The sequence below is a fragment of the Carcharhinus amblyrhynchos genome, chromosome 33, assembly GCF_965287045.1.
Source record: "Carcharhinus amblyrhynchos chromosome 33, sCarAmb.v2.hapA, whole genome shotgun sequence".
Classification (NCBI taxonomy): Eukaryota; Metazoa; Chordata; class Chondrichthyes; order Carcharhiniformes; family Carcharhinidae; genus Carcharhinus; species Carcharhinus amblyrhynchos.
The window spans coordinates 10685669-10708694 of record NC_137356.1 but is presented as its reverse complement, the minus strand read 5'-3'; the positions used below and the strand labels follow the sequence as shown (position 1 = coordinate 10708694).

At 43.9% G+C, this 23026-nt stretch overlaps 1 protein-coding gene across 1 annotated transcript in view; it reads right to left on the bottom strand.

The window, feature by feature from the left end:
- The window catches only part of stxbp2 (syntaxin binding protein 2), a 69560-nt gene that overhangs the window by 5441 nt on the left and 41093 nt on the right, over positions 1-23026 (bottom strand). The window contains exons 9-16 of the mRNA XM_080216325.1: positions 16907-17037; positions 15203-15310; positions 12719-12776; positions 7237-7302; positions 6672-6752; positions 5161-5299; positions 2225-2331; positions 574-672 (exon numbers count right to left, since the gene is read on the bottom strand). Coding sequence (XP_080072451.1) covers positions 574-672; positions 2225-2331; positions 5161-5299; positions 6672-6752; positions 7237-7302; positions 12719-12776; positions 15203-15310; positions 16907-17037 — 789 coding nt within the window. The remainder of the gene's footprint in view (positions 1-573; positions 673-2224; positions 2332-5160; positions 5300-6671; positions 6753-7236; positions 7303-12718; positions 12777-15202; positions 15311-16906; positions 17038-23026) is intronic.

Genomic DNA, 23026 nt, shown 5'->3' with positions numbered 1-23026 from the left:
GATTCCGGTTTTGGGTGACTGTCTGTGTGGAATTTGAACGTGTCAGCGTGAGTTTCCTCTGGGTGCTCTGGTTTCCCCCCGCAGTCCAAAGATGTGCAGGTTAGGTGAATTGGCCATGCTAAACTGGCCTTTAGTATCCAAAGATGTGCAAGTTAGGTGGATTGGCCATGGTAAATAGCCCCTTGGTGTTCCAAGATGTATAGATTAAATGGACTGGAAATGCTAAATTGCTCCTTAGTGTCTAAAGATGTGCAGGTTAGGTGGATTGGTCATACTGAATTGTCCTTTAGTGTCCAAAGATGTGTAGACTGGGGGGAGGAATTAGTAGTGGTAAATGTGTGGGGCTACGGGGATAGGGCCTGGGGAAGATAGTCTGTGTTCAGAGAGTCAATGTAGACTCAATGGCCGAATGGCCTCCTTCTGCACTGTGGGGATTCTAAGGAACCTCAAAGTATCATTGAGGAGTAAACGCAGGTTACTTTTCCTGATCAGTGAACAGCCAGCAATCAAAGTAACAAGCAGCTACCATTGTGGCTGGGTGGCCCACATGTATTCACAGTACCACCACCGTACCTCCATTATATCCTTGATGACTGGAGTCCACCTGGACAGCTGGTAAGTCGATTCCGTTCGTAATTTTCTTTCTGGTTTAGACTTTGAAGTAGATCCGCTCTTAAAATGAAGTTTATAACAAAAAGGACGTTAACTTCTCTGATTTCACGTACTGCCTTCTCCATTTTCCTTAAAATCTTTGTGATTTGAAGGAAAATTGACAAATCCAAAGCATTTCTATGTTTGCCCTAAACCTTTGCCACTTGAAAAGAGATCAGTACAGGGTACAATGTTATTTTCAGGACTTCTGCTGAGCCACACAGACACCTGGTATCCTGTTCCATCAAAATTTCAGTTCTGAATCCCATTTCCTTTTATCGATCACCAAATGAAACATCCTCTGTTTGTACTCGTCAACAGAAAAATGTTCTGCTTTAGTCAGCACTGAGGTCACATTTTCCAATGTGTTGCTCACTAACCTCCCAACTTTCAGAAGTTGACGAGTGTTCCTAAATTGTAGGACAACACAGACACATTTTACAATGTCTACAACGTAGCTGAACCTGGGACAAGGAGGAAAAAAAAATCAAACGTATTACTGTGGCACAATGGTTAGCACTGCTGTCTCAGTGCCAGGTACCTGGGTTCGATTCCTGGCTCGGGTCACTGTCTGTGCGGAATCTGCATGTTCTCCCTGTGTCTGCGTGGGTTTCCTCCCACAGTTGGAAAGGTGTGCTGGTTAGGTGCATTGGTCGTGCTAAATTCTCCCTCAGTGTACCCAAACAAATGCCGGAGTGAGGCTACTGGGGGATTTTCACAGTGACTTCATTGCAGTGTTAATGTAAACCTACTTGCAACACTAATAAATAAACTTTAATAACAATTTTACATTTCTCTAGCCCCTCCACCCCCATTTCATTTTTGTTACTGTGTGTCTCAGGGCAGTACAGTCGTTAGCACTGATGCCTCGTAATGTGAGGGACCCGGGTTCAATTCCTGGCTTGGGTCACTGTCTGTGTGGAGTCTGCATGTTCTACCTCGTGACTTTGCGTGTTTCCTCTGGATGATCCGGTTTCCTCCCACAGTCCAAAGATGTGTGGGCTAGGTGGATTGGCCAAGCTAAATTGCCCCATAGTGTCAGGGGGACTAGCTAGGGTAAATGATGGGGTTATGGTCAGTGCAAATTATTGGGCTGAATGGCCTCCTTCTGCACTGTAGGATTCTACGATTCCCCCGCCTTCCATCCTGTAATAGATCTTTCCTTATTTTCTCCTACCTGGCCTCTGTACTTGTTTAAAACAGAACAGAACTCCCACTCACCTGATGAAGGAGCAGCGCTCTGAAAGCTAGTGGCATTTGCTACCTGTTGGACGTTAACCTGGTGTTGAGATTTCTTACCTTGTTTAAAAACCCACTGAATCTCTTAATTTTTTTCCAGTTCTGACGGAAGGTCATCGATGCTGCCTGAGCTGCAGGGTGTTCCCAGCATTTTAATGTCTTTGAGACATTACCATAAAGCCTAACCACACACTTGAGGCATGCCCTTCTTACAGCTGGACTCAGATGGCGATTACTAAATTAAGTTCTTGTGTTTGAGAAACTACAATGCTACTTTCCTGGTTGCTCAGGAACCACTGCAAAATGAACGCTGGTCAGGTTCAGTAATACATACCCCAGCTATGATTGTTGTGCCCAGGTTCTGGTAGTTTCTGATGATATTGCTGTCTTCCTGGATATTTGCATGCTGTATGAGTTTGGTGAGATTCTCTTCTGTGATCCCTGAAATTACCAAACAAAAACAGGTTCAGCCAAAGGAAATCAGATACTATAAACAAAACAATCAAGAAAATATTTCTGAAACTGCCCCCAACCTGGCCCTTATCTCAAAAGCTTCCACAAGGACAATGATCTGATAGTAACTCAGCCATCAATCTCACTGCAGTGGGTTCTGAATGCAGTGGCAGGGAGAAGGGGTAGGTAGGCCTTAAGGCCCACACCACCATTCAATAAGATCACGGCTGACTGTTGATCTCAAGTCTACTTATCCCCAAATCCCTTGATTCTCTTAGTACCAAAGAATCTAAGCAATTCAACCTCAACTATACTCACTGACTGGGTATCCACAGCCCTTTTGGTTCAGGGTGACCTCATAAGAGTCTTGGAGATTTATAGCGTGGAAAGTAGCCCTTCAGCCCAACTGTCCATGTCACCCCCTTTTTTTTTTTAAAATCACTAGGCTAGTCCCAATTGCCCGCATTTGGCCCATATCCCTCTATACCCATCGTACCCATGTAACTATCTAAATGCTTTTTAAAAGACAAAATTGTACCCGCCTCTTACTACCACCTCTGGAAGGTTGTTCCAGATACTCACCACCTGTGTGAAAAAAATTGTCCCTTTGGACACTTTAATATCTCTCCCCTCTCACCTTAAACCAATGCCCTCTAGTTTTAGTCAACATCTTTTCCCAAAGATAGGGGAGTCTATCTAGCTGATCTGTGCCTCTCACTATTTTATAGATCTCTATAAGATCACCCCTCAGCCTCCCATGCTCCAAGGAAAAAAGTCCCAGTCTATCCAGCCTTTCCTTATAACTCAAGCCATCAAGTCCCAGTAGCATCCTAATAAATCTTTTCTGCACTCTTTCCAGTTTAATAATATCCTTTCTATAATAGGGTGACCAGAACTGTACACAGTATTCCAAGTTTGGCCATACCAATATCTTGCACAACTTCAACAAGACGTCCCAGCTTCTGTATTCAGTGCTCTGACCAATGAAACCATGCATGCTGAATGCCTTCTTCACCACTCTGTCCACCTGTGACTCCACTTTCAAGGAGCTATGAACATGTACCCCTAGATCTCTCTGTTCTGTAACTCTCCCCAACACCCCACCATAAACTGAGCAAGTGCTATCCTGGTTCAATCTACCAAAATGCATCACCTCGCATTCGTCTAAATTAAACTTCATCTGCCATTCGTCAGCCCGCTGGCCCAGTTGATCAGGATCCCATTGCAATCCTAGATAACCTCCTTCACTGTCCACTATAAGGACACTTCACTGTCAATCTTGGTGTCATCTGCAAAGTTACTAACCGTGTCTACTAAATTCTAATCCAAATCATTAATACAAATGACAAATAACAGACCTTGTCTCTTATTTTGTGGGATTGTCACAAATCTGACTCTGGTGTCCTGAGATGCGTGTATTTGGGACAGATGTTTGCCCCGTAATACGGACCTCTAAACGTGCAGAGCCTGCTTTAACACAGTTTGCGCCCTCACACAACTTTAGCAGCAAACCCCACCTCCTCTGGCAGCATGTTATAATGGACCCCTCACATCAGAGTTTCCCTTAACATTCCCCACCAAAGTTGATCACCCTGTCTGGGCTAAAAAATTCCAACGCTTCACCTCATCAGTGGTTAGCACTGCTGCCTCGCAGCAACAGGGACCCCGGCGCGATTCCAGCCTTGGTCACTGTCTGTGCAGAATCTATACATTCTCCCCGTGTCTGCATGGGTTTCCTCCGGGTGCTCCGGTTTCCTCCCACAGTCTGAAGATGTGTGAGTTAAGTGGATTAGACATGGTAAAAGTGCAGGGTTACGGAGATCGAGCAAAGGGGACGGCCTGGATGGGATGCTCGAGTAGGTAAAAATTTGATGGGCTGAATGGCTTCTTTTTGCACTGCAGGGATTTGATGGTTCTATCTCAGTGGCTGGCACCTATTCTGAGGCTATTGTCCCTACCACTAGACTTCTGAGCTTGGGCCCAAATCCATTTCACACTACACCTGTGCAGCCAGAAGGGACCTTCATTGTCCATCTGGTTGTGTTTAAACTCAGGATGTAGAGGCAAGAGACCAATAATAAACCAACCCACCACCCCGTCCATCGGTCCCCTTCTTAAATTATGTTGCCACAAAGCCGAACTACCTCATTGAAGTAACATCAAACCTTACCAAAATGATACCAGTTGTCAACTTATACTTTACTTCAAAGTTGTGCTGTAAGCTTACAGTGAGCCAACATGGAAGGCTTATCACATCAACGCTACAACCACAGGACAACTAGCTTGTTATGTGAAAGAAGCAAAACATCGGTGACCACGGGGCAACCTAAAATTATTTTTAATTGAATATAAATATAGAATATAAACACAAGACCACAAGGAATTACAAAGAGTCGTGAACGTAGCCCAATCCATTATGCAAACCAGCCTCCCATTCACTGACTTTGTCTACAATTCCCACTGCCTCGGCAAAGCAGCCAGCCTAATTAAGGACCCCACGCGCTACGGACATTCTCCCTTCCACCTCCTTGTGTTGGGGAAAAGATACAAAGGTCTGAGGTCACGCACCAACCCACTCAAGAACACCTTCTTCCCTGCTGCTGTCAGACTTTTGAATGGACCTACCTCACATTAAGTTGATCTTTCTCTATACCCTAGCTATGACTGTAACACTACATTCTGCACTCTCATTTCTTTCTCTACGAATGGTATGCTTTACCTATATTGCATGCAAGAGCAATACTTTTCACTGTATGCTAATATGTGTGACAATAATAAATCAAATCAAATCAGTGTTTGTTGCAAGTTATACTGCACCGTATTTGTGGAAGATGTACAGGAGGATAATCCTGATCTTGTCATAGGATTTGATGCTCGTATCCAGTAAGATCGGCACAATTATTTTCATGGGATCTTTGACCTTCTCCCCCTCTGAATCAGTCCCCATAGCAAGGTCCTGTTTGTAAGCCACAAGTTTATTTTATTAATTTGGTGTGCAAATATTCTACATAATTATAGGTTTCTACACGGAGTAATTGTAAAGAACACTTCAATTTTTATAGCAGGTTACAATATATCCCAGAAAGGTCAAAATACAATCAGACACACTTTGAAAGGCAATAACTAGGGGGAGGTGGAGACATGGTGGTATTGTCACTGGATTATCAATCCGGAGACACCCAGGGTAATAGAAAAAAATCTAATTGAAAGTCCAGTGGACGGTGTGGTGGCACAGTGGTTAACACTGCTGCCTCACAGTGCCAGGGACCCGGGTTCAATTCCCGAGCTTGGGTCACTGTCATGTGGAGTCTGAACATTCTCCCCGTGTCTGCGTAGGTTTCCTCCGGGTGCTCCAGTTTCCTCCCACACTTCGGAAGACGTGCTGGTTAGGATGCATTGGCCATGCTAAATTCTCCCTCAGTGTATCCGGACAGGTGCCGGAACGTGACGCATAGGGGATTTTCACAGTAACTTCATTGCAGTATTAATGTAAGCTTACGTGTGACACGAATAAATAAACTTTGAAAACAATGATGACCATGGAACCATTGCCAATTGTTGCAAAATCCCAAGAGGTTCACTCATGTCCTTTAGGAAAGGAAATCTGCTGTTCCTATCTGATTTGGCCTACATGTGACCCACAGCAATGTGGTTGTCTCTTTACTGCCTTTTGACCATAGGCCACTGAAGCGACCTTCACAAGCCATTCAGTTCAAAGGCAATTAGGGATGAGCAATAAATGCTGGCCTAGCCAGCAATACCCACATCCTGTAAAATGAATAAAAAACTAAAATTCTTCAAATATGGGTGGCACAGTGGTTAGTACAGCTGCCTTATAGCATCAAGGATCCAGGTTTGATTCTGGCCTCCGGTGACTATGCAGAGTTTGCACGTTCACCCCATATCTGCGTGGGTTTCCTCCAGGTGCTCTGGTTTCTTTCTACAGTCCAAAGGTGTGCAGGTTAGGTTGATTGGCCATGCTAAATTGCCCCTCAGTGTCAGGGAGACTAGTTAGGGTAAATGCATGTGGTTAAGAGGATAGGCCCTCAATAGCATTGTTGGCGGTGCAAGCTCCATTGGCCGAATGACCTCCTTCTGCATAATAGGAACTCTATGATGATCTAAATTTCCCCTTAGTGTCAGGCAGATTAACAGGGTAAATACATGGAGTTGCAGTGATAGGGCCTGGGCGGGAATGTTGTTGGTGCAGGATCAATGGGCTGAATGGCCTCCTTCTTCACTGTAGTGATTCTATCAGTGTTATTGTCGCTGTGACTCAGTAACTATCGCCTGCCATGAGTATTCACTCCAGACTCGCACATACTGACCTGTTCCACCTTACACATCTTTTCAACTGAACCCTTGAACTGCTTCATACAGTCTTCAACCAAATGCAAGTGTGTGGAGTACTGGAAGGAAACAAAGCCAAGGACATAATCACAAGGACAGCTGGTCACAGGAGTGCAAATAACTTGAGAAATAAGGACTACTGTGCATAAACCAGATTCACCAATCCTTACCCTTAAAATAAAGTTAATTGCAAGAGAAAGAGTGCCAAGTTTAAACAGTGAAGAATCAAGTTTTTGAATTGCATGGTTTCCACTGAAGGTTCAATCAGAGCACATAATACTACAAAGCCCTTGATCATAATTAATCTATGCTGCTTCTTGTAGATGCTGTACACTTATTACATTTAAATAGGGATCTTTTAAAATTCAGAACTTACTCTTTTAAGAATTGAGAACATCAAGCTGATTGGTAGTTTATTCAGCATCTTAAATACTTTGTCCTCCAATAATTTAGCTCCAGTTGGTATGTTTTTGAGCTAAAAATACAAGTGCTCAGTTGTTCTCTACCCTAATCATGGAGATAGTAAACACAAGTGGTACTCACCTTACTGAGCTCCTTCTGATATTGAGGCATTTTCTTTAGCATTTGAGAAAGGTCCCGCAGATTTGCCTGAAAGTAAAAGACAAGCGTTTTTGACACTTCCAAAATTTCAATTCTCTCCCCCTCCCCTTTTTGAGAGATTTGAAGTTAAATAGCCCAATCGTCATGTGGCAGTTTCAGTACTAAGTGCTGATCTGCTTGACAGTCGGGAGAGTAGGCGGCCAATCTGGTAATCCAGAGATCCAGAGTAACGCTCTGGGAGTCTGGGTTCAAAACCCACCGTTTGCCGTCGTGGGATTTGAATTCAGTAAAAGGCTGGTACTAAGAGTTTAATTATCACTGTGGAGGCAGATGCGATAGTGAGCTTTAAGGGGTATCTGAACATGTACATGAATAGGATGGGAATACAGGGATATGTTCCCCGGCAGGGTAGGGGGTTTTAGTTCACTCAGGCAGCATGGTCGGTGCAGGCTTGGAGGGCCGAAGGGCCTGTTCTTCTGCTGTAATTTTCTTTGTTCTTTACTGTTATAGGAGATCAGGGCAAAATTCCATAATCTTGATGTCCTGGTAAAGATCGAGTAAGTGTCAAACAGTACTATCCAATGCAAAGAACAAAGCACAAAGAAAATTACAGCACAGGAACAGGCCCTTCGGCCCTCCAAACCTGCACTGACCATGCTGCCTGACTGAACTAAAACCCCCTACCCTTCAGGGGACCATATCCCTCCATTCCCATCCTATTCATGTACTTGTTCAGATGCCCCTTAAAACTCAATATTGATCTACTTCCACCACCTCCCCCGGTAGCAAGTTCCAGGCACCTACCACTCTGCGTGAAAAAAAACCTACCTCGTACAACTCCTTTAAATCTTGCCCCTCGCCCTTAAACCTACGCCTCCTGGTAACTGACTCTTCCATCCTGGGAAAAAGCTTCTGACTATCCACTCTGTCCATGCCCCTCTTGTAGACTTCTATCAGGTTGTTCCTTAACTTCCATCGTTCCAGTGAGAACAAACCAAGTTTCTCCAACCTCTCCTCATAGCTGATGCCCTCCTTACCAGGCAACATCCTGGTAAATCTTTTCTGTACCCTCTCCAAAGCACTTGCCATTTGTGATGAATCGATACTCTTCGCCAAGTGAGAGTGCTTTTAAATCAGATGAACATTAAGACTCTGCAGCAGCCCATTCAACTGAGGACCAAGTTCCAGATTCCGTCTGTCACAGACCATGTCACGTCGAATACTTATAGAAAACCCCGCAGAAAAAACAATGCACAACATTAAAAAACTGTGGCCTGACTTCATTAAGGTATGTGGTGAAAAAGGCTCCCAGTGAAGGAAGTGAAACCATGCAATCAGATTAATTTACGGTACAGAATGCTGAAATATTTTAGTTGCTAAACCACAACTGGTTGTGGTGGTTAGCTGCTGATACTAAAAATACTCCTTTAGAGAGCTGCAGCCACAGTGCAGTGCACTGTTTCTCATTTTTAGTCCTGCCCTCTCAACACTAGCTCAGCCCAGAAAGAGTGTTGCAAGATGTACCCCCACCCACCCTTTGCATAGATTTCGTATCACGCTGGAAACTGTTACAAGGTCAGCAGGCATTGAGATCCTATTGGATAACACTGCTGTAAAAGATGCTGATTTCGAAAGCCAAAAGGCCCGAATAATAAGGAAATGTCGGCAGAAGCTTGGGTTTTCACTCGGAAAGAAGGCCTTAAAGGATCTGTGTAAGGGGGTTGATCTAGAATATTATTTTTAAACAATTGCAGTAAGAGTAAGGGGTCACTGGTTAAAATGAGTACATGTAAGTTTTAGTTGGATACCAAGAACATCTTGTCAACAATATACGGACTTGAAGATAGCGTAATAGAAGTACAAATGCTGAATTATTTAAGGAACCATTAGTGCTGCAATGGAGTTTGGAAGAAACAGAAAGGGTAAATGTAGGATCTTTTTGGATGGATGAAAAAGGACAGGACGAACAGCCTTAGAAACTGTACAGTGCATAAGGTGGTCATTTGGCCCATTGAGCCTGCACCGACAACAAAACCACCCAGGTACATTCCCAGTAACCCACGTATTTATCTTGCTATTCCCCCTGACACTAAGGGCAATTTACTATGGCCAATCAATCTAACCCGCACACCGCTGTGATGAGGAGGAAATTGAAGGAAAACCACGCAGATATGGGGAGAACGTGCAAACCTCACACACACACACACACACACAATCACCCGAGGCTAGAATTGAACATGGGTCCCTGGCGCTGTGAGGTTAACCACTGTGCCACCATGCATTGCTCCCTCCCCTCGCCACGTTTTCACTAGTGTTTACCCATTCTCCTCATCTCACCCACCCACAATCAATAAGAACATAAGAAATAGGAGCAGGAGTAGGCCATCCAGCCCCTCGAGCCTGCCCCGCCATTCAATAAGATCATGGCTGATCTGTCGTGGCTCAGTTCCACATTCCCGCCCTCTCCCCATAACCCTTAATCCCCTTGCCTATCAAAAACCTATCAACCCGCATCTTAAAAATATTTAGCGAGGCAGCCTCCACCACTTCAACGGGCAGAGAATTCCAGAGATTCACCACCCTTTGAGTGAAGAAGTTCCTCCTCAACTCTGTTCTAAACCGCCCTTTATCCTGAGGCTGTGCCCTCTAGTCCTACTGTTCTTTCTGAGCGGGGAAAGCCTCTCCACCTCTATCCTATCCATCCCATTCAACATCTTATACGTCTCAATGAGATCTCCCCTCATTCTTCTAAACTCTAACGAGTACAAAAGCCTAGTTTATTCAGCCTCTCTTCATAGTTCAACCCCCTCAACTCCGGAATCAGCCTAGTAAACCTCCTCTGCACTCCCTCCAAGACCAAAATATCCTTGCGTAAGTGCGGCGACCAAAACTGCACACAGTACTCCAGCTGCGGCCTCAGCAGTGCCCTATACAGCTGCAGCAAGACCTCCCTACTTTTATATTCAATCCCCGTCGCTATGAAGGCCAGCATCCCATTCGCCTTCCTGACCACCTGCTGCACCTGCAGGCTGGGTTTTTGCGACTCATGCACAAAGACCCCGAGGTCCCTCTGCACCGTCGCATGCTGCAGTTTTTCGCCACATAAGTAATAGTCCTTCCTACCATTATTCCTACCAAAGTGGACAACCTCACATTTGCCAATTCCTGGCCCATTCGCCCAGCCTATCTAGATCCTTCTGCAGACTCTCCACACCCTCCGCACAATTTGCCGTTCCACCAATCTTGGTGTCATCAGCAAATTTCAACACCACACACTCGGTTCCCTCCTCCAGATCATCTATATAAATGGTGAATAGCTGAGGCCCCAGCACCGACCCCTGGGGCACTCCACTAGTCACCAACCGCCAATCCGAATAGCACCCATTGAACCCCACTCTCTGCCTCTTATTTGACAGCCAATCCTCTATCCACGCTAACACCCTACCCCCAACTTCATGCCCCCTGACCTTCTGCAATAACCTCTTGTGAGGCACCTTGTCAAACGCCTTCTGAAAATCAAGACAGACCACATCCACCGGCTCTCCTCTATCCACCGCCCTAGACACATCCTCATAGAGCTCCAATAAATTCGTCAGACACGACTTCCCCTTAATGAAACCGTGCTGCGTCTGCTCTACCAAACACTTCTCCTCAAGATGCCGCGCTATTTTCTCCTTGATCACGGATTCTAACATTTTTCCTACAACAGACATTAAACTAACCAGCCTATAATTCCCCGCCTTTTGCCTGCCACCCTTCTTAAACAACGGCGTAACATTAGCCGTTTTCCAATCTTCCGGCACTTCCCCGGAATCCAGCGACGTTCTCTCTTTCCCTTCTCTTTTTTCTTATTCATTCATTGTCACTGGCTGGCTAGTATTTATTGCCCATTCCTAATTGCCCTTGTACAACTGAGTGGCTTGCTAGGCCATTTCAGAGGGCAATTGAGAGTCAACCACATTACTGTGGCTCTGGAGTCACATGTAGGCCAGACTGGGTAAGGACAGCAGGTTTCCTTCTCTAAAGGACATTAGTGAACCAGATGGATTTTTTTTTTTTACAACAATTAACAATGGTTTCATGGTCATCAGTAGATTCTTAATTCCGGATTTTTTCTTTCATTGAATTCAAATTCCACCATATGCCATGGCACGATTCGAAGCCGGGTCCCCAGAACATTAGTTGAGTTTCTGGATTAGTAGCCTAGTGATAATCTTCACATACCAAAACGAGTAAGGTGGTGATTCTGCACTGATTAGACAGAGAGAAATGGACGTGGGTCTGGCAGCAATGTCACTGATAGTGGGCAGAATGAGTAGAACGTCACAAGTCAACTTTCATGGCATTACTGTCAGAACACTGGATTATCAGCATCTGTTAGAAGGCACTGCTGTTTCCAATAGTTCCAAGTAAACATTAAATAATGTTGTGTTCCTCTCATTGAGGAGAACAAGAAACCCAGGAGGCATTCTGCATGTGGCTTATTGCTTCAGGATGTTGCCACGTTCAATAACACATCTACCGCATGTCATGCAAGTTCAATACTGCCGCATGAATATAACTGCTTTACCAAAATATAGATCAACGTTAGATAACAAAGAATCAAAATTAGATCACATTTCTTTATATGACCATGCAGAAAAGCGAGTTTGAAAGATACAAAATACGTCTAGTCAGTCAAAAAAATAACTGCATCTCATACAATAGTAGCAAAGAAATTTAGCGCTGGTTAGCATTGCTGCCTCTCAGTACTAGGACCCGGGTTCAATTCTGGCCTTGGGTGACTGTGTGGAGTTTGCATGTTCTCCCCGTGTCCGCATAGGTTTCCTTCGGGTGCTCTGGTTTCCTCTCACAGCCCAAAGATGTGCAGGTTAGAAGGATTGGCCGTGCTAAATTGTCTCTTAAGCCAGAATTTTACTGCTATGCCTGCCCTGATTCTGGGGTGGGTGAGGCTCGCAGGATGGAATTCTCCATTGGCCTGGGCAGGATTTTACAAGCCTTGCCCAAGCGAGGTCATAAAATCCCACCCTTAGTGCAGGGGATTAGCAGGGTAAATACATGGGTTTACAGCCTGGGTGAGGATTTTGTCAGTGCAGGCTCGATGGGCCGAATGGTTTCCTTCTACACTGTAGGGATTCTATGAAAAGGCCAGGTTTTCCAACTAATCCGTGCTGTAACTTATACTCAACCATCCTGTTCCATTTGCCTCGGCCCAACTTTTCAGCATAGTTTTCTCTCCACACATCATATGTAGCTGATGTAGGTATTTTCACCGCATGTGGCACCGTTCAGTCTCAAACTGGCGTTCCCTGCTCTACCTTACAATCTAACTGCTCCCCCCCCCCCAACAACAAAAAAAAGTGAAAGAGAGGGATTTTAAAATTGGATCCAGAATTCGGAGTGTGTGTATTGTTTCAGGGGTATGGGGAATTGTCAAACAACATTCAAGAAAATGGCTGCTCACCTTATCAGTTGTCATTCTTTTGCTTTCACAGAATGTCTTTAATAACTCTGTCACTTTTCTGTACATTAGGAGAAAAAAAAGCATACAAAGCTGATATACACTCGTGCAGGCTTTTTGCATGGAAATAAGCAATCTACTTAACGGTATGTGGTTAAATGATGCATTTATACTAATGGCCCAGCTTTGCAGAATCTGGCTACAAATCAAAATCTCGGGAGAGAGGAGTTGAACATGTCCATTTATATGATGCATTCAGCTGTGACATTTTTAACTTACTCAGCACAGCAGGATATGTATATTCAAAGCAGTATAAATTTCCAGTGTTTTAGAAGTGCTCCCTGGATGTAGTTTGAGAAGTCTATATCACACTATATTATTACTTGAAGGGGTATAAATCGAGAGAGGTGGATACTCAGCGAGGCCTTACTGTCCTTGTGCATCAATTGCTGAAAGCAAGTGCGCAAGTACAGCAAGCAATAAAGAAGGCAAATGGTATATTGGCCTTCACAGCAAAAGGATTTGAGAATATGAATGTTTTATTGCAATTATACAGGGCATTGGTAAGGCCAACTGGAGTATTGCATGCAGTTCTGGTGTCCCCATTTGAGGATGGATATCCTTGCAATAGACAGAGTACAGCGAAGGTTTACCAGCTGATTCTTAGGATGGTCTGTCATACAAGGAGAGACTAAGTCGATTAAGATTATATTGGGGCGGAGTTGCCGGCATTGGACTGGGGTGGGCACAGTAAGAAGTCTCACAACACCAAGTTAAAGTCCAACAGGCTTATTTGGAATCACGAGCTTTTGGAGTGCTGCTCCTTCATCAGATGAGTTAGACTCAGCATTCCGATAACGACATTTATTCAGGTGATGTGCACATTGCTGGTCGGGCCAGCATTTGTTGCCCATTCCTGTTGCCCTTGATCTGAGTGGCTACATCATTTCAGTGGGCATTTAAGATTCAGCCACATTGCTTTGAAACTGGAGTCCTTATGTGAAGAAGAACGTCCTTGCTGTAGAGGGAGTTTACCAGGCTGATTCCTGGGATGAAATAATGAGTAACACCAGTTAAGGATGGCAGATTTCCTTCCCTAAAGGACATTGATGAACATTAATAATAGATTTTTACAACAATTGAGATTCTTGTGGGATTCAAATTTCATCACCTGTCATGGTGGGTCTAACGTGGAACCACCCCCCCCCCCAGCGCATTACCCTGGGTCTCTGGATTACTAGCCCATTAACAATACCACTATGCCATCTGACAATCTGCTCGGAAGAAGTCAGGACTAGGCTACAGACAATGGCAGTGCTTGCAAAACTGCTAGTTTGAGCAGGAGAGAAACATGCATTTTCCTGAACTTGCATTTACATAGCACCTTTCGTGACCTCAGGACATCCCAAAACAATTCACACAGAATCCCTACAGTGCAGAAAAAGAGGGTATTCAGCCCATTGAGCCTGCACTGACAACAATCCCACTCAGGCCCTATCCTCATAACCCCCACATATTGACCCTGCTAATTCCCTTTGACACTAGGGGCAATTTAGCATGGCCAATCAACCTAATCTGCACAACATTGGATTGAGGTGGGTGGGGGGGACTGGAGCACCCAGGGGAAACCCACGCAGACACGGGGAGAACGTACAACTGATTAAATTTATTTTTAAGTATAGTCACAGTTGCACAGATTTCCCTAGCTCGCGTAGAATCAATGATCAGGGTGGCCGATGACGTTAAACCAAGACGGTGCCTGGTGCAATTTTTCAAAGCCATCTCAGCCTTTTGGCTAAGGTGAAATGACAGATGAAGCCCAAGATGGGGTGCAAGACCTCCTTTTGTCAGCTTGGATCTTGATGCCTCTCTTGTGGGGATCATGAATTGGCTTCAATATGTCTTTGGATGGAATAACAATTTTTAAAAATAGTAATACAATAATGACTGGTAATTGGTTTTTGGGATTTTTGCTCCAAAGAGTCATCATACATAAACTTTAATTCTGTTTCTCTCTCCATGGACACTGCCAGGTTTGCTAAGTTTTCCCAGCATTTTCTGTTTTTATTATCGTTGGGGAGAACTCCTCTGTTCTTCTTCAAAACAGCGGCATCAGATTATTTTTAATCTATCTCCACCCAGAGATGATAGGGCCCCCGAGTTTAACATGTTGCTCAAAAGGCAATACCTCTGACTGTGCAGCAGTGCCTCAATATTGCACTGATTAAAATTTATTTATTAGTGTCACAAAGTAGGCTTACATTAACATTGCAGTGAAATTACTGTGAAAATCCCCTAGTCACCATACTCCGGTGCCTGTTTGAATACACGGAGGGAGAATTTAGCCAATGCCCCTAACCAGGTGGAAATGGAACGCCAACCTGGATCTCGTGCTGAAGTGTCGAGGGTGCAGCTTGAACTGCTACAGAGGCGACAGAGCCGTCACTGAGCCGTGTCTAACACCAATTCAATTGCTCAATAACTTACTTGGAGACATCAGCAATGTGCATGTGACGCAGCTGGTGCCAGAGCTCATCGTCCTCATCAAGGAGAGTGTCTTTTACCCGAGATTCTGCAACCCCTGTTGTCTCGTACCTGAAAAATAAAGCAACAAGGTCTCTATACAACTTACCAAAAATACTGCAAAGAAATTATAATGGAACTCTTCCAACATACATATCATTTTCGTTTTTCCTTCTCCTACCCAACAACATACAATTTCAACATCTGCACTACCAGTGCGCCATGTGACACAGTGGTCGGCACTGCTGTCTCACAGCTCCAGGGACCCAGGTTCCATTCCAGCCTTGGGTCATTATCTGTGCAGAGTTTGCACGTTCTCCCCGTGTCTGTGTGGGTTTCTTCCAGGTGCTCTGGTTTCCTCGCACAGTCTGAAAGACATGCTAGTTAGGTGCACTAGCCATGCTAAATTCTCCCTCAGTGTCCAAAGATGTGCAGGTTGGTGAGAACAAAGAACTTGGCTGTCGCGGGAATTGATCATTCCAGCCACGGTGACTTTGGAGAATTTTTGCTGATATGCTAGCACATAGGTATATGTTGCCTGTTATCTTAGGTTATTATCCTTTGAAAACCCAAGGATTTATGTTTATTTGTGATGGAATTTAATATACTAAATTTTCCCTTAGTGTTCAAAGATGTGTAGGTTAGATGGATTGGCCATGCTAAATTGCCCCTTGGTGTCCAAAAATATCTAGGTTAGGGGCACTGGCCATGCTAAATTGCCCCTGAGTTTTCCCAAGATGTGTAGATTTGATGGGTTAGCCATGGGATGGGGTGGGGTGGTGTGGTGTGCCTGGGTACAATATTCTGTCAAAGAATGGGCGCAGACTCAATGGGCTGAATGGCCTCCTTTGCACTACAGGGATCCTATTCTACTCTCAGATAACAAATAGCCAAGAAATCTTTACATCAAAACACTAAATAGCTAAAACCAAAAGAATCTTATAATGTGAATAATGGAGCCCTGAACATCTACTATTAACACCACTGTCCTCTGGAGCACACAATAAACTAGCAACAAAACCTCTCCTAGATCTCAAGTGGAGCATTTTAAACGCTCTGTTTAAATTGGCCATTACTGTATATATCATCTTTAAATTGGCTGTTACTGTACACACCAACATCCTCAATGAGAATGTTCATATCAACCCAACTCCGCCATTACACAAAGGCCATACCAATCCGTCTGCTGCTTGTTTCCCATCACACCAGCCTGGCACAATGGCTAAGACCACCGTGCCAGGGAATAACAGCAGAGGCCTGACGGCAGTAGGAATGAAACCAACATGCCCCCGTTAAACCGACCTACTTCCTCATTACAGATCTGCCCGTCTGGCTCCAACCTGCTGCACCAACAAGGGGCATTCCTAAACCGTTTGCGTACTGGTCAATGTAGCAAATCAGCACGAAAATGGGGCCTTGCAGAGAACCCGGTGCAGCGGCGATGCACCCCAATCTTTGGCTCATATCACTGAAGATAACACAATTCAGTGGAGGGGTGAGAAAGCTCCATTCAGCCACTGCAAAAGCTATTGCCTGGGTTGGTGATTACTGTACATGCTAAAAAGCAAATCATCACCAACCCGTTACTTTTAGTACAACATGCCACTGAACAGGGTAACGGGAAGCTTTGGAAGAAGCTGCAATGCAACTTTTTTTTAAAAAACTTACGAATAAATATCCTGATCAATTGGTAACAAATCATAGGCCATTGCTTGCAGGGTCAACTCATGCAGGATTGGTGACACTGGGTCATAGCCCCGGTCCATGATCAGCAGCTGTGAACGTGACTTTTCAGGACCCTAGACAAAAGATTGGAGTGAAAAAGTATAAATCAGTTGGCGTTTTTTTAAAAAAAATAATTTTTATTCCTTGCTGGCTGGCCAGCATTTATTGCCCATCCCTAGTTGCCTGAGGGCAGTTGAGAGTCAACCACATTGCTGTGGCTCTGGAGTCACGTCAGCCAGACCGGGTAAGGGCGGCAGATTTCCTTCCCTAAAGGATATCAGTGAACTAGATGAGTTTTTCCCAACAATGGTTTCATGGTCGTCAATAGATTCTTAATTCCATTACAGGCTTACTGAATTCAAATTCCACCATCTGCCATGGCGGAATTTGAACCCGGGTCCCTGGAACATTAGCTGAGTTTCTGGATTAATAATCTAGCGATAATACCACTAGGCCATCAGCTCCCCACTCAAGAAACAATGCCCAGAAAGCAAGACTGAATACATAAGAATTGCTTTGTGCTGGGGATTGCCATTTATATGAAATGGAAAAAGCACTCACAGTAATATAAAGTCAGTTTATACAAGGAGTGTGCCATGGAATAGAAATGGGTGTACAAGTACAGATCAAGGTGGATTTCAATCAAAATAAAACTTTTCTGTAGAGTCAATATTACTGTAGCAAAAGCTTCTTTGTGGTAGAATACTGTTCTAACAGATTGAAAGAGCAACTGTATTTTGTAATGCTCAAAACTTCCAGGTGGAGGGTGCTATTGCACAGTAAATCATTGTTGCAATAGTCAATCTCCACCGAATTAACTTGCTCACCTTTACTCCCATTTAAACTAAAGATTTGGTCAGGGGGTCTAAGACCCGGGCAGGATGAAGGACTGATCATTTAGCACTGATGTGAGAAATTACTTCACTCAGAAGGGCTGTGAATCTTTGAAATTCTCCACCTCAAGAGGGTTGTGCGCATGTTTCACTGCTGAATACGCGATCTTTGGGGGAAATCAAAGCAGGATTTTTTTTCCCCCCTCTGAGGTAGGGCGACAATAAATGTACTATAGTATGCAAAAAATAAACATTTCTACCATAAACATCTTTACAAGATTGCAAACACCAAATTTAAGAAATGTGCCCTTGGAAATATCAAAAGCTGTGAAAGGAGACAATAACGTGTTTAAACTGGATGTAAAGAGATGGGCTGTGGAAATAAGTTATACATGATGTTAAAATTAGAAAAGATTTTTAAAGGTGCAAACAAAATAGCTGCACATTGATATGATTAACCAGTTCTGAGTAGGTACATAAGTTTTTCTCCAGGCAAAATTAGGCTAATGCTTATCTCCAGGTTGTACTGTAGTATCGCATATCACTTACTCTAGTTAATAACACTGAACATCCAACCTAAAAAACACGTAAGGCTAAAAAAATTGAAGATTTATATCTCTACAACTTCCTTTTCCATTTCACACTATGGGACAGCATGGTAGCACAGTGGTTAGCATTGCTGCCTCACAGCGCCAGGGATCTGGCTTCGATTCCTGGCTTGGGTCACTGTCTGTGTGGAGTTTGCACGTTCTCCCTACCTCTGCGCGTGTTTTCTCCGGGTGCTCCGGTTTTCTCCCATAGTCTGAAAGATGTGCTGGTTAGGGTGCACTGGCCATGCTAAATTCTCCCTCAGAACAGGCATTGGAGCGTGGCAACTGGGAAATTTTCACAGTAACTTCATTGCAATGTTAATGTAAGCCTACTTGTGATACCGAGAAATAACTCAAACAACTCAAATCCACCCTCCCTCAGGTGTAAGCCAACATCAAGGTCGGTCTACAATGCGTGGTCAGATTTAGAAATTTTCAGTAGAACTCAATGTAAACAACAATTTTCCCTCTTTTCTCCACCTGCTATTCAAAGCATACTTTAGGACACCAGATGGAGCTAAGTGAACATTTTATTGTACAACTGTTCAAGTTTTCAATAAAGAAGTTTGTAAAAGAGGTTTCTCTGGTGAAGGTTTTTTTCTTATAAAAGGTATGACTGCATTAACAATGTGCACTAGTGATCCTTAAATTCATATAATTCTTACAGTGAAGGAGGAGGCCAATCAGCCCATTGTGTGTGCACCACTCTTACCCATCACCACATATATACCCCACTAATCCTCCTGACCTACATATCTTGGATCACTAAGGGGTAATTTAGAATGGTCAATCCCCCTAACCTGCACATCTTTGGACACTAAGGAACAATTTAGCATGGTCAATCCACCTTAACTGCACATCTTTTGGATAGTGGGAGAAAACCGGAGCACCCGAAGGAAGTCCATGCAGACATGGGGAGACCGTGCAAACTCCACACAGTCTCTGGACACCTGAACTGATTCCATCTCTCTGGCACTGTGAGGCAGCAGATCTAACCATTGTGCCACCCCTAAAAAAAACACCTTTAATCAGGAATTAATATCAAGACACTAATCAGATTAGTCATTATAGTAATATGGGAATGCTCTTCCCTTGCCTCCTATTTTATTGTCCTCCTCAAAATGTTGATTTCCTGATTGAAGATGGGTTACGCACATTTCCCTTTACGTCATTCATGACACCTTTTAGTAGTTTGGGAGCCTCAACAGCAAATGCTACCAGGCTATTTCAGAGATTTACACTAACAAATTACTTTCACAACCTCCGGACTTTCCAAAGAGCTTTACAGTCATGAATACGTTTTTGAAGTGTGGTCACTGTTATTCTATAGGGAATGTGTCAGGCTGTTTGCAGATAGCAAGCTCCCACAAACAGCAAAAGGTTATAGCACCAGAGAACTGTAGAATCCTACAGTGCAGGAGGCCACCACTCAGCCCATCGAGTCTGAACCGACCACAATCCCACCCAGGCACTACGCCCATAACCCCATGCATTTACCCCAGCTAGTCCCCCTGAAACTAAGGGGCAATAATGGCCAATGCACTTAACCAGTACATCTTTTAGATTGCGGGAGGAAACCGGGGCACCTGGAGGAAACCCATGCAGACACAGGGAGAACACGCAAACTCCACACAGACAATGACCCAATGCTGGAATTGAACCCAGGTCCCTGGCACTGAGGGACAGCAGTGCTAACCACTGCACTGCCCCTGTGGTGGAGAACCTGCATTTTTTGGGAAATGTTGGCTGAGGGATAAAATTTTGGCCAAAGGGGATTCTCACCTGCTCTGCTGCATATAGTGACACCTGCTGCTGCTGTCAGACTGGACTGGGAAAGGGAAATCCTCACCCACAGTATCTGTGGTGTCTCACTGTTTACACAGAGTGCTGAACACACAGACCTGATTTGCTATATCAATACTGTACAACACTCTACCCCCACTCCATTTCTAAGCACCGATTTACACTGTCCACGCAGATTACTCCCCAGTAGCTTCTGACTGGAGTTGCATGGCACCTCAGTTCATTTCAATTAGGGGTGTTTCCGGGGGGGCGGGGGGTCATTTACAAGAGTTTCAGTCACCCCATTATTTTGTAAAGTCACCAAACACTACAATAGCCTTCCTGCCATTCCGGAATCAGCCTGGTAAACCTTCAATGCATTCCCTCTAGAGCAAGAGCAACCTTCCCACATTATTTTAATTACTAATCTCACCACAGCAGCTTTGTGAGGTATTAGATGGCCAGTACTAAGAATTAATGCAAACAAAACAAAACAAATAACTCACCAGGCTAAGTGAACCATAATATACTTTGCCATCCAATACAGAAGTAACTTTTTGTATTTTTGATTCTTTAGGAAATGGACATGTACAAAGGGCTCGGGCGTATGTGGACAGGACATGGTTTTAATGGTAGATATTCTACACAATTACTCTTGCCAGCTGGGCCACAGCAGGGAACTACATTTTCTCAAAAAGGGAAGGCAACACGCTGAATGTGCACACTGCAGAACCAGTTCCAGCATGAGGCCCAATTCAGAATACTGACGGCAACATACAGACTTGCAAGTTATACTGATGACTAAGCTTCCGTCTGAATCTTTTTGGATGTGTGGGAATAGCAGAGAGCTGAAGAGGATAGAAGGGGTGGATAGCTTAGGCTAGTGATATATATGAGCAACACGGTGGCACAGTGGTTAGCACTGCCATCTCACAGCACTAGGGACCCAGGTTCCATTCCTAGCTTGGATCACTGTCTCTGTGGAGTTTGCACATTCTCCCCGTATTTACATGGGTTTCCTCTGGGTGTTCTGGCTCCTCCCACAGTCTCAAAGATGTGCTGGTTAGTTGCATCGGCTGTGCTAAATTCTCCCTCAGTGTACCAGAACAGGTGCCGGAGTGTGGCAACTAGGGGATTTTCCACAGTAACTTCATTGCAGTGTTAATTGTGACACTAATAAATAAGGTTAAGTTGTAAGTTTAAGCTTAATAGATATGTCATCACTTCTGGATACAGCAAGATCGATATATTATCACCATGAGGAAGTTAAGAACATTTTGGAACAGTAAAAATAAAACTTTGTAACTTCCTAACATAATGAGAGATGCTGGCTAATGCACCTGGTAAGTAACTTCAAACCTTTCTCAACATGATATTCAATTATATACGTGTGGGTCTGAAATTAATAACAATGCCAGTTAGGAGCACACATAGCAATAAAGTAATCAGCCGAATTAATTAGCTAGCTACATCCTCACTAACTCTTCAATTTACATCACACTGAACTGAATGCTTAAACATTCAAGCAATAACCAATACTTATTTATTAAATGCTCTCTTTTGTGGCTGGGGTATGGAATAAATTACAACCCATGTCGTGAGGGCACTCGGTTAGTTTTGGACAGAGTTGATCGATTGTGTGTTCTGGTCCAGGGAGCAGTTATGGTGGAGCTAAGTGCTACTTTCTGAACACTGAACCCTACATGCTTCATCACGATTTTAGAGTCTGTAAATTTAACTGGCGGCACATTAGTGTCTGTTAAGATTTGAGCAAGTAATCAAGGATGGCAGCTCAGTGCACTGCTGAAAGAGTTCGTTGTTTGAGGTATTGACTTTCAGATACGATGTCCAACTGAGGTTATTTTTTAGCCTTTTCATGAGGAGGGAATGCATCCAATGTCACGAACTGATGAAGAGCAAGAATCACGGAATACTACAGTGCAGAAGAGGCCCTTCGGCCCATTAGGTCTGCACCAACCCATGAAAGGCCCTGACCTGCCCACCCAATCCCACTTGCCAGCACTTGGCCCATTGCCTTGAATGTTATGGCATACCAAGTACTCAGCCAGGTACTTCTACAAGCTCTCCTTGTGTCCTGGCTAACATTTATTCCAAAATCAATCAATAATACAGATCAACTTGCTGGTCATTGTGACTTTTTGGACCAAGCTACCCATAGAACAGTTGTGACTATATTTCAAAAATTATTAATTGGCCTTGGAGCTCTTTGGAACACAGTCCAAGGATGTGAAAGGTACTATATAAATGAAAATTCTTTAAACAGGCACTAGAATGCGGCAACTAAGGGATCTTCACAGAAACTTCATTGCAGTGTTAATCTAAGCCTACTTATGGCACTAATAACTAAACTTTAAACTTTAAGTCGGTTGCACGTTTTAGTATTTGAGTCAATATCCCTTTGTAGGAACATCAGCCAAAACTTTACCATCTCAGAGAAAATCTGTGTTGGCCTCGGGTGGGCTTTTACAATCTCGGCCGAGCAAGGCCATAAAATCCCGCCCTCTATCTTTCATAAGCTGTTAATTGATCTTTCTCTCAATGTCTTAAATGTCTACTTTGGTGCAGAATTGAAAAAATAAATCATGTTCCAGCCTCCAGGACATTTTTAAATAGCACAGCAGATCTGCGTAATTGGTTGCTCTCCTGATCAGCTGATTTGCTTAGCAAATTTGTTACAGAACGCCCAATTTGAAAGTCAAAAATGGTCAAAGTGCACAGCTGTCAGTCTTACGAGAGAGAGAGAGATAGATAGAGATAGAGATAGCTTTGCAAAATGCGTTTTAAGTTAACAAGTGCGTAGAAAGCTATTACCAAGAACCGCTCCCGAATCTGCTATA